The sequence below is a fragment of the Delphinapterus leucas genome, chromosome 11, assembly GCF_059928025.1.
Source record: "Delphinapterus leucas isolate spDelLeu-1000000601 "Yukka" chromosome 11, BTC_Dleu_Yukka2, whole genome shotgun sequence".
NCBI lineage: Eukaryota > Metazoa > Chordata > Mammalia > Artiodactyla > Monodontidae > Delphinapterus > Delphinapterus leucas.
The window spans coordinates 6808027-6825041 of NC_143139.1; the positions used below are offsets into that span (position 1 = coordinate 6808027).

The window sequence follows — 17015 nt, forward strand, 5'->3', positions numbered from 1 at the left end:
CCCGGGGCAGGGCCAACGAGGGGATCAGAACCAAAACAGGCCACACAGGTTGAAAATAAACATTTTATGTAAAGACATCCTTTAAGGTAGGTGGAGCTCCCATCGCAGACCTCTCCGGGACGGCTGCCCCAACCCGAGGGAAACGTTGAGTCTGGGCCAAGTAAGAGACAACCTGGGGTCTGAGAGCAATGAAGGGTGTGGAAAGTGGGTGGGGAGAGGGCAGAGTCCAGCTCAGCCGGCTTGGCCGAGAGTCAAGGTGCTAAACTCCTGGCTCCATCGAAGCACGAGGTCCTCGCTCTTGGCCGGGGTCAGGACGGTGTATGTCTCATTCTGCAGACATCTCATGCGGGACACCTGCACGGGGATTGGGCGCACGTGGTCCAGCTAGGAAAGCCAGGAGCCCGAGGTGTCGGAAATTCAAGAACAGGAGGTGGGCGGGTGTAGGCACAGGGAGCAGAGGGAAGGAGGAAACTCAGATGTGGGTTTTTAAAGCGGGGAGGCACACCACGTAGCCCGACTCCCCCTTTCAGAAATGAGGAGCCTGAGGCTGGAGAGGAAGTGACTTGGCTCAGACGACTTGGCGAGTAACAGCAAGAGCCAAGACTGAGGCCTCAGCCTCTCAGGCCCAACCCGGCTGGGGGTTCTTCCCTCCTGGCGTATCCACAGGGCCTCTGATCTGCAGCCTCCCTCCCTCCTGGAACCCTCTGCCTGGGGGCCTGGGAGAGCTGCTCACCCTAAGGCGGGAGGAGTGGGGACAGAGCTCCATGGAGGAGGCTCTGCCCGGAGATGCACCCACTCTCCACACCCCTGATGCTCGGACGTCACGGGGGGCCCAGAACGGACCAGCCCTTGGGGCTGATGGGAGGCAGCAGGGGCGGCGGGGGGGGGCTGCAGAGGGAGGGGCTCACCTTCCGGTTCCGGTTTCTCATCATACACTGCTGGCTTTTGAAGGCACAATAGTTCGGGTACTGCACATATTCTGTGTCACAAATCTAAGCCAGGAGCGGGGGATGGGAGGTGGGAAGGCATCAGAAGCCTCACAGACACCAGCCCTGCAGAGTGCGCCCACGATGGCAGGACCAGGGCACAGAACCAGACCCTCTGCACCTGGGGTGTCCCCTCTGCAGAGTGCGCCCACGATGGCAGGACCAGGGCACAGAACCAGACCCTCTGCACCTGGGGTGTCCCCTCTGCAGAGTGCGCCCACGATGGCAGGACCAGGGCACAGAACCAGACCCTCTGCACCTGGGGTGTCCCCTCTGCAGAGTGCGCCCACGATGGCAGGACCAGGGCACAGAACCAGACCCTCTGCACCTGGGGTGTCCCCTCTGCCCTTCCCGTCCCACCCTCAGCCATGGTTCAGTTGCTGGGAAGAAGCCAGGAGCTGGAGCTGAGAAGGGGGTGCCCTGCTGGTCACCAAGCTGGGAAAGCAGCTGAGCGACGAGGGCCAGGGAAGGGGCACTAAGGGCCCAGTACGCGGGAAGGGGCCCAGGCAGCGGTCCCATCTCAGGGAGCTTCCTAGGGACTATTTAGTGCGGAAGAGGTCAGAAGTGCCTCTAATGTATGACCCTGGGCCAGTCACTTCCCTCTATGAGCCTCGCCTGCCCATCTATAAATCCAGGGGAGCAGCTGAGGCAGTCCGAGACCCCTTCCAGATCTAGGGGTCCAGGGAGAAGAGCTGGGCGGAGACCTCTCGGCTCAGATAAAAGCCCTTTCTTAGGCTGCCTCTGCTTTTCCTGGTCTTGATTTTTCCTGCTAAACCACAGAAGGGAGGGGCCGGGCTCTCAGCTACAGCAGCTAGTTCCGTGGGGGGAGGTAACTCTGGGGGCGGGGAGCAAAGCTGATCCCAGTGAGAGGGAAAGCACTAGAAGATTTGAGAAGGAGCCTCCAGGCTTAGGCAGGGAAGCACTGGGTCACCGTCAGCAGCCGTTTGGGGCAGAGATGAAGTCCCCCAGCCCACCCCCTGTAGGTAACCGGCAGAGCTGGACCAGACCTGTCTCATGCCCCCATGGCCTGTGCCCGCCCGGCCCTCCAGGTTTCTACTCCTTTGCTAAGTGCAATCCTGCTCTCTTGGGGGTCTGGAGGGTCTACTGCGGAAAGGCAGGAGGCTCAGTGAGGCCAGGGGCCCAAGCCCCCCTCCACATCCTAGGGTTCCCCAGAGCAGGGGACAAGAGGGGACCGGGGTGAGCAGGGTGGGGCTGAGCTTTGGGGAAGGCGCTGACCTTGGTGGGGAAGTCCCCATCCTGGAAGCTGAGGAACTCAGTCTGGAGCCAGCTGGCGACTCGATTGTCTTCGCAGCCCTTGGTGGCCAGCCGGGCACACCAGAAGTCCATGCGCAGCCCGCCATACAAATCCAGCGCGTAAAAGCGGCCCGATTTTAGGGTCCCTATCTGCGGCATGGGGCACAGGGGAGAGGTGGGCGTCCTGGCCCCCCTGCTGCCCCATCCTGCCTGGGGCCTGAGGCCCCCGGCCGCTGCAGGCCACCCTCCTCGGTACCTGGGTGCCGATGGACGTGCTCTGGGACGCGAGCAGGGGGCTGACGAAGGGCGTCTTGTGGGAGCTGTCACACTGCTGCCGCTGTAGGCTGGCCTCCGAGCGGCACTGCTCCAGCTTGAGGGAGCAGAACTCACAGAGGGCACACGTAGCCACGTGGCGCCGCCCAAGGTTGTCACAGACCTGAGGAGGAGCGCGGCTGGGGAACTGAGGCTGAGGCTCCCCCGCTTCCGCCCTCCAGAGCCGCTCCGCAGAATGTCTCCGCATTAAGTCTTTTCCAGAAGCTCCTGTGGCTTTTCCCTGCCCCCCTCCCCAAGGGTCCTCAAGGACCTCCCGTCGGCTCTCTGTTTCTTCATCCTCTTCCTGGATTATTTATCTACTCACAGGTAATATTCATCTCCCTGCTGGTGACACCCAAACTTTTACCATCACTTCTGATCTCTTTCCTGAGCTCCAAATCCCCACGGCCAAGTGCCTGACAGACATGTAACTTAGCCCGTCTGAAAAAGACTCATAACCCTCCCTTCCTCTCCGCTAATGATAACGCTAATATTCACAAAGAGTCGGCACGGTGCTGCGCACCATGGCGATAAGTGCCATCATCTCCTTTGGTCTCCACAGGAACCTTCTACTAGCATAGGTACTAAGCAGGCCTCCGTTGTGTGCCTGACGAGGAAACCGAGGCTCCGTGAGGCTGAGTCAACTGCTCAAACCCACGTCTAGTGCGTGTGGAGCTGAGGCACTGGTCCTGGTGCTTCCAACTCCAAAACCTGTCCTCTGCCCAAGCACCTAGGCTCAGAACCTCCAAGTTCTTGGATGACATTTTGTATGTGGAGCCCGGTGGGGCTCTCTGCCCTGAGCAAGTCTCCCCAGCCTTCCAGGAGGAAGGAGGATCTCGCCCTGCAGCATCGCCAGTCCATCCCGTCAGCGTGTCACAGTCACAAAATCTCTTACGTCGCCTTCCTTGCTCCTCCTAACAGCACACGGGGGACGCATCATCGTGTCCCTGACCCCAAATCATGACTGAATTCTCTTTTCTTACCAAATTAAATACAAATGCTTCAGACTGCCATTCGGGATTATTCACATCATGACCCTTATTATCTCTTTGACTCTAAAAATCCAGTGAGCCCTCCACCACTCCTGAACTTCCTACACTCCAAAACAAAAACAAAAAGACCCAGAAGAACTCTCTCTCCAGCACCTACCACACTCCTTTTGTAATGCTACTGAATCCCTGCTCCCTGCGGGCCAACAGCAGTGTGCTCGTTTTTTTTTTTTTTTTTTTTTGGTTCCACGTGGAATTTCTTCTCTTTCTTGCCTCAGAGACTTTGCACACATTGATACTAACCCCTCTAGCAGGAACCTCTACCAACCCCTTCTTTTGCCTGGTTAACTTCTTTTAGCTCCGGGTCTCAGTTTACACATCAGTTCCTCCAAGAGGCAATTCTCCGATCCAGCCCAACGCGACGTTTGTGCTCTCCATCTGCTCTCTGCACTTTGTGCTTGTCCGTCATGCATTGATCCTGCCACACCGTTCTCCGTTTCTGTGTCTGTCTCTCCCACCGGACTCCAGGAGGAGAGGGAATGGGATCTGTTGTACTCATTGCTAAAATACCTAGGACAGAGTTGCTAACATCTCAAATACCTAGCCCGATCAATATTTGAACAAACGGATGAATGGGTGGCATACGAGCTCTCAACAAACATTTGCTAACTTGCACTTTTTGAAAGCCCTATTTCCTGGGAATAGGACCTGCTGGGTGCTGAGGACACGTCGAGGCTGGGATCTCTCTACAGATCCCTGGAAACGGTTCTATGATCCCTCTGGAAAGAATAGCTACATCTAAGGTAAAGCCAAGTCCTGCCGGTGGTGAACTGGCTCAGGAGATGACTCAAACCTAACAAGGCGCAGCCACAGCATGAATTCTGGACTGCAATGGATTCCAGACTTCGTCCTCCTTTAAGGGGAGCTGGAGATACCCTTCCAAAGAAGGGATTCTCACTTGGAGAGAATCTCCAATGATGCCTCGGGCTTTATGTAGCCCCGCCCATTAACCACTCCTGAGGCCCAGAGGATGCCCAGTGAGCATGGAGCCATTAAACAGCATGGTGGGCATACCGACTTCCCGAAACCAAGGATCTCATCCTCCAAGTGCTGCCAGGCCTTGGCTGTAGGGGTTATGACACAGGTGTTCTCCACAATCGAGTAGCACAGTGCCAGCAAGGCCTCCACGTGAGGCAGCTGCAGGAGACTGCAAGAAGATGGCACCGGCTGGGGCAGAAAGCCCACCCACTCTCTTCCCCTCCCCTTAGCGTCTAGTCCTAGTCACACACATTTAGCATGCTGGATGGGGCCCCGGAGGCCTCCAGACCAACTGCCTCCTTTTACAAATGAGGAACTGAGATCCAGAAAGGGGAAGTAAAAGTTGCAGTGCTTATCAGGGTCAGAGACAACCCCAGAACCCAAGTCTAGTAGCTCTAGGTTCAGGGCGCACCCCACGACTTCATGTAGAGACAGATGTCTAGGGCAGTGCTTAAGCCCATGACGGCCACAGAGCAGGCGAGGCAGGCAGCGGCTAGGTGCACCTGAAGCCCAGGCAGATGTGAGTGGGTCTGGGGGCCGAGGCTGGCAAAGGGGGCTTCTCATTCCCAAAGACAGCGGGGAAGGTAGGGCCGGTGGGGCAGACAGAAATTCCTCTACCTGCCAGGGCTCTGGGCTTTCCAGATATTCTCCTCATATACATCATTCATTTCATTCATTTCATCCATTTCCTGCACAGATCGGATGACCTCTTGGATGTTCTCCATCATCATGGGAGTAGACTCCACTTCCCGCACCCGGGGAGTGAAGGAGAAAGGGTTGGAGGATACAAATTCAGACTGGGTCTTGGGCTCCGGGTCTGCCTGCAACCCAGACGTCGCCTCCAGCGCCTGCTTTGTGCCCTGTCCTTCCTCCCACTCCTCCTCTTGTCCCTCCCGCTCCTGCCCTTGATCCTGGCCACCCAGGGACAGGGAGGATTGTAGCAGCTCCTCCACGCTGCTGTTAAGCCGCTCGGGCCAGGGCTGGAAGGCCTGTTGTTCTGTGGCTGCAGCAGGGTTTGGGAGGGACCAAGAGAGAGAAGGGAAAGGGATGGTCAGGTTTCTGACCCCCCGTGTCTTTGTTCACAGAGGGACGCACATAAACGCAGACAAAAACACATAAACACACACAAACACATACATAAACACAAAGGCAGAGGAAGGCAGTGCAAATTGCACACATTCATTTAGTTGAGCATAAAAAATACAGGAGAGAATACAAATATCAAAATAAAAGAACATTACCATGGCGACAGTGGAGGCAGCGTTACCGGTCCCCTTTCCACCTCCCTTACAAGTGGTCCTCTTCCCTAACCCACCTCAAATACCACCTTTTGTCCCCCTCACTTAGGAAACACCAAGTATTCTGAATACCTAGCAACCAATCCTTTCTAGAGTGAAGATTTTAGCTGGGAAAAGTCCCAGAGCACTTCTTAATGTAGGAAGGTTTGGGGGAGCTAGGAAAAATCGGTTCAGGGCAGAGATGTTCGTAATGTCAGAAAACATCCTAGGACAGGAAAGCCCTAACTTGTACTCAGAAAAAGCAGGCTCTCCCTTATGTAAACAGCTGCCCATGGCCGCCTCCACTGGCTCATCTCCCCACGTCCCTCCCACTGATGCCTTAAACCCTGGGCTCCGGGACTCGTGGGAGGAGAGGCTGGGAGTCTCCCGGGTGCTGGGAGGGTCTCACCTGTGGTGTGGGAGGACTTGGGGGAGGTCATCGTCGTGAGCGGCACTTCAGAGGAAGTGTCCACCTCCTTGAGAGTGTTTGGTGAGAGGATAGAGACTGGCTGGGAGCACCCGACCCGCTGCGAGGAGAGAAGCAAAGTGGCAACGCCTTTCCCAAAGGGCGAACTTCTACTCCTGCTTATCCTCCGTCCCTGTCCCTCGGGTCTCCTCTCTCACAGTTCCTGGGCGGGAATGAGGGCACATGGCCCCCGGTGGAACTCTCTAGACCTGGGAAAGGGTCCCCTGCAAGATCAGACTCCCGTCTGGCCCACACTCCTGCCTTCAGTCTTTTGCATTTGACTTGAATGACATCACTGACCTGCTGGAAGGGCTTATCTCTGCCTCCTCCCATCCCTCTTCCCTACTTTTCTTGCAGTAACAGGGCTGTTCTGACAGTCTGAATGCCCAAGGTGAGACTGTACGCACGTATAATCTGGGTAAATGATGGCAAAGTGGCAGGTAGGGAGGACCTAAGGCTGGCTTGGAGCCACTGCCACCGCCTGTCCCTTGATCCTTGACACCAGATCCAACCTCTGTCCCAGCCTCACCTTGGCGTAGTAGACGTGGTTGGAGCAACGGTACTGAGTAAACTGGCAGAAGGACTCAAACCAGGAGGCATAAGGGAGGTCGGAGCAGACAGCGCCTGGGGAAGGGCGTGCGGCGGAAGTGAACACACCAGGGGGAACGCCCTCTGGGGGGCACGCCCTCTGGGAGGGGGCGGGACGGGGCGGTGGGCTCCCGGGGTCTGGAGAGCCCAGCACGCGGGGCTCAGTGTGAGGCGCCAGCCACCCCCTCGCCCCGGGTCCAGCGAGCACAGGTCTGGCCCTCGAGGCGGGCCCTCACCTTCCGGCACCAGGCCGTGGTTTTCATACTGGTCCAGCTGGACGAGGGTGGGGTTCCGGCAGCCGTGGGTTGCGCGGAGCCGGCAGGTGGTCTCCGCCTTCCAGGTTGGGGTCAGCAGCGCAAAGAAGCGCTCATACTCGGTGGGAGAGAGGGGGCTGCCCGGAGTGGAGGTCGAGAGGGAATCCTGGGCGGGGGCCGGTGCCGGAGGCAGGAGCAGCACTGCGGGGCGGGAAACAGACCACGGATGGACCCAACTCCGACACCGTGCGAGCCGGCCCGTGCACACGGAGACCGGGGCGTCTGGCCGCCGAGCCCGCGGGCGAGGGCGAGAGAGCTGGGGCGGGGGGGGGCGGGGGGGGCGGTGGGAGGGGCTGGAAGCGGCCGGCCCAGGGGAAGGCGGTTCAGAGACGGTGCAGGGAGGGCTCCGGGGGCGGACGCGCGCTCGCCTCTCAGGAGTGAGAGAAGGGAGGCGGCGGCGAGCTGCCTCATGGCCCCGGACGGTCGCCCGTGTTCCCGGGACCGAGCGGCCTCTAACGGGACGAGCCAGGGCTAGCCGGCGGGCGGGGGCCGCGGGTGCGAGGCCGCCGACGTCACAAAGGGCGGGGCGGGCCACGCGGGGTGGGGGACGGGGAAACGGACGTTTGGCCGGGCTCGGTCGGAGGGCGGGTGCGGGTCCCCGCGTGTCACGCTCCAGCACGAGAGGACAAGGAGGGCAGGAGTGATCACTGACTCGGTGCCTTGGACGGCGGAGCTCCTGTGTTGTTCCTTACGCGTGACGTTTTTTCATTTCAAGGTGATCCCATAAAGTGGATACTGTTACTAGCCCTATTTTACAATCTGCCCAAGAAGGGGTGAGGCCTGGAAGTGAGGCGCGCAGAGATGGGACGTACAACACAAAGTCTGGAGAGGGCGCCTCCAGGTAAGGAGCCGAAGGAGAAGCAAGAGGGGGTTCGGGTGAGGAGGAGATGGGGCATAAGGGGGGCTCAGTCTAAGGAGGTGGTTTCCTGGTGGAGGCAGGCCAGACAGCTCACTGGTGTAGGGCAAACTACGTGTTTTCCTGTTTTGTGTTTAAAATAAGTCAGCCTGATACTTAGTCACGTATAAAGCACAAAATACACATTTACTGGAAATTAAGTGAAAGGTATCTGAGGGAGAAAAGATGCAGAATCGTAAAGGTTTTGGAAACCCTGGTCTGAGGCACAGTCCCCAGGCAGCTCGGGTGGTTCCAGAGAAGTTGACAAGTTGTGGATTCTGGGGCAGAGGTACCACTTCTGGTTCCACATCTTGTCCCACTTCTGGCATGTCATCCTCCCACCTTTTAGCCAACTCAGAGGATGCAAAATATGCTTAGCACATGTACTGAAATAGTGTCTCTACAATAAACACAGCAGGCCAACATGTACAGCTTTTATTCACCGACCCAATTCCTTTACATATGAGATAGCTGCACTCCACCCTGCCCCTCCCACTCACAAACCAGGACGAATCCTCTTGGCACAGAGGAAGGGGTGACCCTTCAGCCAGGGCCACAGCCCAGATGATCTGGAGGAGCCCCCGCTGGAAAAGCAGGAAGAGAGTGAAGAAAGTTTATCACGCCATGGCCCCCCACGAGGGGAGGGGATCAGGAGGCTGGGGGAGGGCCCCATGCTACTGCCCCAGTCCTTAAATACAAAGCAAGGGGAGTAAAGAGGACCATCCCTCAAAAGTACAGCACCAACCTCAGCATGGAGGCAAAAGGACAGTGGGCAAGACCCCTTCCCTCTGAAGGGGGCGGGCTGAATGAGAGCACATACCGTTAGTGGCTGCAGCAACCCCCGTACCAGGGTCTGGGTGCAGCCTCAGCACCAGGAGTGGGGCGGGGAGGAGAGGGGATGACACCTCTGCGCCACCCACCTCTCCCTGACCTCAGTCAGGCATCCCTCTCCCCACTAGCCCAGGTCAGGGGATGTGGAAGAAACTGTGTTGGAATCCAAGGCCCTTGTCTATTTCTTCTTCCGTTCTTGGGAGCAGCGTGGGCAAAACCTACAAAGGAACGTGACAGAGAAGGGGGAGAGAGTGAGCGAAAGGGAGGATGCCCTCTGTCACTCACTCAGCTCGTGACAGTCCAGCCCCACCGCAGCTCTCACTCACCACTTCCCCCGAGGCTTGGTGGTCAGCCCCACACAGGCAAAGTGGAACCACTCGATGGAACACTGGGAAAGGAAGAGGATGGAAGAAGCAGAACTCAGGGACCAGGGTGGGGCAGAGGAAAGAAAAGAACCCCCCCCACCCTCCATTCCCCCCCATCCCTTAGGAGTACTCCCTTATTCCATCCCTTGGGAGAATTCTTGAAGGGTCCAAGGCCAACCAACTCCAACTACCTTTCTCCTATCCTGAAGTCCCCCTATTCAACCGTTACCCCCCTTCTTGTACCCAACTCCCTTCATGTCCACCAGAACCGGCCCCCCCCCATCCTGAGGCAAAACAGTTCTTACATCAGGGTTGTCACAGCCAATCATCTCTCCATAGGAGACCTGGTGACAAAGGCAATAGGTGGGTTCGTTGGGATCCACAGGCATATCCAACACATCAGAGGGGTGGACACTGCCAAAGGTCACTGAGGGCATCCCATACTCAGGGCTTCTGCGTGCCAAGAGGAAGAGAAAGTGTCATCTGCAGGAAGGGAAGCTACAGCTTGAGATGGTCAGAGCCGGCAGAGGAGGAGGTCCTTGTGGGGCTAGTGATTTGTGGCGTCTCCTCTGTATCCAGCAGATACCAAAATGGCAAGGAGAGTTGTTGGCACAGGAGACAGCAAAGTGGCAAGGGGCACTGTGGCTGGGGTGAGGTGGCGGGAAAGAGGAGTCTGTCCCTTGGCAAAATGCTCCCTGACACACTCACGTGCGCACAAGTTTTAACTTCTTCTGGGCGGCCTTGGGGGCTTCTTCGTCGGAGTTTTTCCCTTTGGAACGAGCACGGGCAGCCTTCTTCTCCTTTTGAGTCCGGCCTTCTAGGCAAGAGGGGGGGAAGCCAGAAGGCAGGGAGACAGAAGGATGGGTTAAGCCCCCCTCCCCCTGCCCCTCCTCCAAGCCGGTGGCCCTCCCTCGGAGCTGAGGAGCAGGCTGGCTTCTCCCTCGGGGTCCTCGCCCCACCTCTCACAGCCCCGCCCCCCTCCTCACTCTTTTTGCCTTTGCTGGAAGAGCTGTCATAGTCACTTGACTCAATCTGCTTCTCCTTCAGATCAGCCTCAAAACGGGCCAGGTCTGTGTCCAGTCGCCGAATGTGTTTGTCCACCTGGGTGGGAAGGAAGGAGAAGGAAGAGCTACAGGGCTGGTTCCAGTTAAAGAAAACAGGCTGAGGCAGATTCTATGGATCTCCCAGACCCAAAACAGATCCCAACACGGCTGAAGGAGGGGGTCTAGGACCCTGAGGAATAGACGGGAGGCAGGTGGGGAGCCATGAACAGGGCCATACCATCTCATAGGTCTGCATGGCAAGCTGCACCTTGTCGTCACCAAATCCCTTGCACTTGCCATAGGCTTCCTGGATCTGTCTGAGAAGGGCCAATTTCTCCTCGGAGCTCAGGCTGCGGGCGCTACTCATATACTCAGTGGCCAACTTGTCAATTTCAGCCTTCAGGTCTACAACAGAGACAGAGGCCTGGTCACAATGGCCCCTGAGTGGCTAGGTGGAACACACTTCTTCCTCTTGCTCCTTGGACCTTTTCCATTGACCATCATAACCTTTGAATTAAAACGTACTGAACATTCCTAGGTACTGTGCCACGTACTCAAGTAATGCAACATGTTCACAATATGTGTTTCAAAGGTGCCTCCGGGTGCTGAAAACATTGCTATCATAGTTGGAACTGAATTTATTGAACCATAATGAGGGATTCCTGGCATGCGGCACTAATACGAAGTGTGTTTTTGTCGCTGTCTGAAGATGCTTCTTTGCAGGGCTTGCTGCCTCTTGAACCATGAACTTTGTCTCAAAAGCCATCTGGTTTCTCGTCTCGAAAACATCCCACGGCAGCTCTGAGTGCTACAGACCAGGCTGGGTCATCTGCTGCTGCTGGCTTCCAGGTCTGTACATCTATATCTCATTTAAAATTAGGCCCTGGTCCATTCACGGCACAGTTCTTCTGCTTACTGCCCACCCTGTTTTGCTCATCGTTTGCAACTTGCTTATATTTCCCATCACTTTTTTTTCTGTTTGTTCATTTTAGATATTGCTCCAAACGTTTCTGCAAGGCTGGTGACGTCCCAAGGCACTGAGACTTTAGATGCCCACCGCCCAATATTTGGTAGTGCTCACAAAACATGTCGATGGAGAAAAAAGTATGACTGCAACACGGGGCAGCAATAGGTAACAGGGAAGACCTGCGCGCACACTAGGTTTACGCCCCGCTTCATTCGAGGCCCTTGGAGGAAGCTGGAAGAGCATGTATGTACTTCAGTAATCTCCAACTGGTCTTTCTGTGCATGAACTCAAGAGCTGGAACTGTATTACAAAGCAAGGAGCTGGTGCTCAGCATTCAGCAGGGAGTTCTCAGGGGCCTACGTCCAGGATTTTAGATGATGTTCACCTTTTCACGAGTAAACTTACCAAGAGTAACTTAAATCACAGCTTTAGGTATCCTAACAACAGCTTGTTATATCCTTGGGCACAGTTACATGAGGATGCACCTATATATCCATCAGCAGGTGTGGGGGGATAGCTCCAACAAATACCTTTGACTTTGAAGAGACAAACCTGACCGCTGTAGTGTGGCCTCAGGCTCCAAATGAATGCCTCAATGCAGCCCAACTTGCTCAATGCCCAGGCAAGGCCACAGACGGCACCCAGTGCTTCTGTGCCGCTGAATATAGTGTAGAGATCCTGATGTTTGCTAATTGCTGCTTTTCCTTCTTTTTTCCTTTCTTTTTAAGATCTTCTCATGCAGCAAAGTTCCTGTCTACCAACATGAGTTGCAGTCTAAAGCCACAGTGAATTTTGTGACAGTAACATTAACAATCCAGTGGTATAGAAACATTCTAGTCTTCCTGTAAACGTACTGAACACGGAGAACAGAAATGATTCTAGGAATGACTTTGGTTTTTTAAATTATTCTTGAGGGAGATATAAAGAGCACAGCATCTTTGAATTCTTGAGGCACGGTCACAATACGCCATGTGTTATGGAAAAGCTGACACACAAATATGGGTCATTATTACTCTCCTTCTAAGAACTGCAAGAGAGTGAGAGAGAGAGAGAGAGAGAAGCTGCAGCAATCCAGACCAGATGATATGCTAACACCAAACAGAAGAAGAAACGATCACATACACACTCACTATACACTGGACTCCCTACTCTGTACGTACCCTCTGTTCTTTGGTCCAGGTCCCTCATGAGCTGGAAGTTTCTCTGCAGTTCAAATGGGAGGTTTTCAATACCTGGGGAGAAGAGGAGAAATTGAGCCTCCCTGGACGTCCTAGGCCCTACAGCTGCTTTTAAAGAACAGGTCCAAAACAACACTCGGTTTTCCCTCCTTCAAACCGCTGGATTATCTGTTACAGCACTCATCGTTCTGCTCTCAGGAGAGGTCACGTCTGCCTCTTTCCACAACTAACCCCTCCATCTCTACACAGCTTTCCCACCCTTCCTCCCTTCAGTGACTTTACAAATCAGCCTTTCCCTTTCCTTTCCTTTCAATCTCTGTCTCCAAGCTCCTTGCCCTCAACTTACAAATACCCTCCTGGCATCCTCCACCACTCATCACACACACACTTCCAACCTGCTCTCCATACAGTAGCCAGAATGTTCTTTAAAAAACGCAGATCTGGGCTTCCCTGGTGGCGCAGTGGTTGAGAGTCCGCCTGCCGATGCAGGGGACATGAGTTCGTGCCCCGGTCTGGGAAGATCCCACATGCCGCGGAGCGGCTGGGCCCGTGAGCCATGGCCGCTGAGCCTGCGCAACCGGAGCCTGTGCTCCGCAACGGGAGAGGCCACAACGGTGAGAGGCCCGCGTACCGCAAAAACAAGATGCAGATCTGCTCAAGTCACTGTCCTGTTTATAACCCTCTAGTGACCTCCTACTGCAATATTCCTATTGCTATTCTGCACTTTCTGGCCCTTGCTTCCGTCACACCAGCCCTAACTCACGTCAGTCCCCGTCTGTGCTCTCTCTGCTCTATCATACTGCCTCCTCTGAGTGCCTTGAACTTGCCAGTGCTCTTCATGACACTTGGCTTTTCACACGCTACTCTCTCTGCCCAGAATGCCCTGCCCAGTCTTCTTCATCCCACCTCCACCATACCTCTTGGCCTTCAAATTCCTGTTCATTCTTCAAAGTTCAGCTCAACCCTGACTGCCCCAAACTCCAACAAGTGCCCTGGATTATGCTGTCATGCTATTTTTTTTTTTTTTTAAATACGTATTTCGCTGCGCAGGGTCTTAGTTGCAGTACACGGGATCTTTGTTGCTGCATGCGGGACCTTTTAGTTGTGGCATGTGGGATCTTGTATCTGCAGCGTGTGGGATCTAGCTCCCTCCCTGACCACGGATCGAACCCAGGCCCCCTGCATTGGGAGTGCGGAGTCTTAACCACTGGACCACCAGGGAAGTCCCTGTCGTGGTATTCTGTGTCTACCCTTTTGGGCTCTTATCCAATGTACTTAAATAAGTAATTGTGTAATTAGTTATTTGGTATGTCTCCCCAGCTCTCCAGAAGGGCTAGATGTATCTGTCTTCTTCCCTATTTCTCTAGAGTTTAGAACTATGATGTGCATACAGAGGATCCTCAATAAATACTTGAATAAATGCATGAATACTTAAGTCTCTCTCATAAAAGAAAAATCTCTTCCCATGACTCCACTTCCAACTTTTAAAATGCCTCCACTGCTTTAACCTATAAACTCAGGTTCACCACCACCAGTTTACTGAGACTAAGCCATCATGACTTACCAGGTCAAATGATGGGTTATCAGTCCTATCCTAAAAAAATTACGTTCGCAGGATCAGGCACCATCTTCTCGTCTTCGAATAACTTTCTTCCTCTTAAGATTCCAAATCTCATCACATACTTTCTAGCAATTCCATCACTGACATTTCCTTAGCCTGTCCCTTAAATGTTAATATTTTCTTGAGCTTACACTTAATTTAATCCTCTAATTTTCTCACTTGCTTTCTCTGAATGATCTCCATCTTATTTACTCTTACAGATACAATTACCATTCCCATGCTTAAATCTAAGTTGAATAAATATGTTACTGTTACTCCTGAATTTCCTATCTTGTTGATGATTTACTCTCTACCTCACTTCCCAAACAGGAAATAGAGAAGTCACCTTAGATTCCTCCTTCTCTCTCAACCACTCAGTCAGTCAATCCTGTCACATTTAACTCCTAAACACTTCTGTCACTCCCTGAGATCAGGTCCTCATCTCTGACCAGGACTGTTATCCCTAACTGATCTCCCTATTACTAATGTCATCATGCTCCAATTTATCATGCAACATTTATTTTCCTTTATATAAAAAAAATCACTCTATTTAGAAAATCTGTTGGTTCCTCGCTATTTAGAGTGCACGCTGGTGGACTTCCCTGGTGGTGCAGTGGTTAAGAATCCGCCCACCCGCAGTGGTTGAGAGTCCGCCTGCCGATGCGGGGGACGCGGGTTCGAGCCCTGATCCAGGAAGATCGCACATGCCGCGGAGCAACTAAGCCCGTGTGCCACAACTACTGAGCCTGCGCTCTAGAGCCCGCGAGCCACAACTACTGGGCCCGCGTGCCACAACTACTGAAGCCCGCGCGCCTCGAGCGCGTGCTCCGCAACAAGAGAAACCACCGCAATGAGAAGCCCGCGCACTGCAACAAAGAGTAGCCCCCGCTCACCATAACTAGAGAAAGCCTGCGGGCAGCAACGAAAACCCAATGCAGCTCAAACAAACAAACAAATAAATAAATATAACGTGCAAGCTTCTTAGCTTGGCTTAAACGACCTTTCACAACCTAGCCCCACCTACCTTCTCCAGTCTCGTTTCCCAATCTTGCACCTCGGAGTCCTATACATCAAACACCCTGGCCTCACTTTTCCCTGGCTTTGCCACAAACCCATCATAACACCTTTGCTGATGCTTTCCCCAACGTGCAATTCCCTCTCCCTCTCCGCACTCAACCTTCAAGTTTCTATACATCACATCCTCTGTAAAGCTTTACCTACACCCCCAGGTAATGAGCCCCTCTTTCTCCAGTGTTACCTACTGTCCTTTTAATGTATTTCTATTATTTCATTTGTCACACTGTTTTATAAATATTAGCAGAACCTGTGTTCTACTAGACTATGAGTACTTGAGGGCAAGAGCCGGGTCTTACTCATTCTTGTATATCGCCAGTACCTGCCATTATGTCTGACCCATAGCAGAACCTCAAAAAACGAATGAATTAATGCCTCTCAACGATAAGGCAAATGTAAGGGCATAGGGTGACGGACTCTGAAGAGGTAGGTTACACAAATGGCATAAACATAACACCATATTTCCACTTGATGGGAATTGGATCTTTACTCCAAGAGGAGAAGCCTTCCGGTTCATCATCTGACAGTGGTCACTCGTAACCCCCCATCCCCACGAGAAGCCGCTTCTTCGAAAGAACTGGTTGGAGGAGCCGCGAGCAGATCTTCATCGCTGCTCCAAATGGCAGTGGATGATATATTAATACGAAAACGACCGATTCGGAACGATTTTAAGAAAATGATATATGCTGAGGCCAGAGACTCTGCAGACGGGGGCAGCAAATATCTCCCCGGCTATGCCCACCAGCCCTTCAAGAGCCGTCCCCCAGCCCTGCCGCGCAGCCCCTCCCCCGTCTACACCCCAGAGCGAGGCCTCGACCCCGGTGCCCCGCCCCCTATTTCTTCACACCCTCCAGTATTTTCTCTCGCTCAACCCTTCACGACTGTGACTTTCTGACCACCGAGACTTCGGAGCCGTGAAGCTCCTCAGCCCCGATCCCCCCAACCCGTCTGTGACCCCTGACCCCCTCCTCCAGCCTGCTCTTACTGTCCAGATAATGTTCCAAATACATCCCCGCAGCCATCTTGAAGCAAAACAAAGCAACTTCCGCTCCGCCCCGGAAGTGACTGAACGCGAAGGGAGACGGAGCGCTCCTACCCGGCCTGGAGCCCTTCCGCCCTCACGAGGGGAACTTTCCGCCCTCACGAGGAGAACTTCCGCCCTCACGAGACGAACTTCCGGTCTGAGTACAGGGCCCGCCGAGTTGCCTTCGCCTGGCGCAGACACTGGTCCGTGGCGGGTCGGCCGGGTGCGGGGCCGGCGGCGGTGGCCGCCGCGGCCGAGGGCGCCATTTTGCGTCCTCGCTCAAACGTCCATCCCTTCCAGGACGGGGACGTGCGGGCGTGAGAGCAAGGAAACCTGTCTCTTTGGGCTTTCAGTCCACAGAGAGTCCTTCTCAGCAGCTGGGGAATGTGAATCGGCCCCTTGGCGGAATGTGAAGCTGGCGATCAGGGCAGGTGCCTTCTTCCGCGTCGCTAGTTTCTTAGGAAGTTGAGGAGGCGCCTGGCGGTGCGAGGTTTAAATCTTCCCGGTTTCTGTTCACTCGCGCGAACACCAACTCCCCAGGAGTATGTTTTAACGTGGAAACAATTGATTATTTATAAACTCTACTTATAAATACAAAGAACTACTCACACAATAAAGCTGCGACTCTCCACACCTTATGTCAGGGTTCCTGTCACTTGAGGACGTTCTCGCTTGTAAAGTGACAAGAGTGCTTCTGGCCTTGCCCTCCTGTTTGTCTCCCTTTTTATTCGAGTTTGGGTACGATGTTAACCGGCACCGTAATTCTGAAAGGATTGGGGCACGGAGCTGTCACAACGGGGCCAGTTGGATGCCG

At 54.3% G+C, this 17015-nt stretch overlaps 2 protein-coding genes and 1 long non-coding RNA gene across 10 annotated transcripts; 1 reads left to right on the forward strand and 2 right to left on the reverse strand.

The window, feature by feature from the left end:
- Window positions 1–49: 49 nt before the first annotated feature.
- ACRBP (acrosin binding protein) lies at window positions 50–7403 on the reverse strand. Its single transcript, XM_089920222.1, has 9 exons — window positions 7147–7403; window positions 6852–6946; window positions 6266–6383; window positions 5198–5582; window positions 4616–4748; window positions 2497–2676; window positions 2223–2390; window positions 909–992; window positions 50–354 (listed from the first exon to the last, which is right to left on the reverse strand). Exons 3-9 carry the CDS (start codon window positions 6294–6296, stop codon window positions 232–234), a joined length of 1104 nt encoding a protein of 367 aa, XP_089776348.1. The 5' UTR covers window positions 6297–6383; window positions 6852–6946; window positions 7147–7403; the 3' UTR covers window positions 50–231.
- LOC111176679 (uncharacterized) lies at window positions 7032–16120 on the forward strand. Of its 5 annotated transcripts, none has more exons than XR_016394860.1 (4): window positions 7032–7120; window positions 7940–8065; window positions 11068–11207; window positions 11351–16117. It is a non-coding gene; the product is annotated as an uncharacterized LOC111176679 (long non-coding RNA). The 5 variants fall into 5 exon arrangements; XR_002645117.3 differs by lacking the exon at window positions 7032–7120 and adding an exon at window positions 7561–7719; XR_004023416.2 differs by lacking the exon at window positions 7032–7120 and having other exon boundaries at window positions 7770–8065; window positions 11351–11568; window positions 12054–16120.
- On the reverse strand, window positions 8541–16263 carry ING4 (inhibitor of growth family member 4). Of its 4 annotated transcripts, none has more exons than XM_022577418.3 (8): window positions 16163–16263; window positions 12486–12557; window positions 10597–10763; window positions 10311–10416; window positions 10024–10129; window positions 9621–9768; window positions 9277–9338; window positions 8541–9168 (listed from the first exon to the last, which is right to left on the reverse strand). In XM_022577418.3, exons 1-8 carry the CDS (start codon window positions 16197–16199, stop codon window positions 9129–9131), a joined length of 738 nt encoding a protein of 245 aa, XP_022433126.1. In that variant the 5' UTR covers window positions 16200–16263; the 3' UTR covers window positions 8541–9128. The 4 variants fall into 4 exon arrangements, with proteins under 4 accessions (XP_022433126.1, XP_022433123.1, XP_089776356.1 ...); XM_022577415.3 differs by having other exon boundaries at window positions 10024–10132; window positions 10302–10416; XM_089920230.1 differs by having other exon boundaries at window positions 10302–10416; window positions 12456–12557.
- Window positions 16264–17015: the final 752 nt, after the last annotated feature.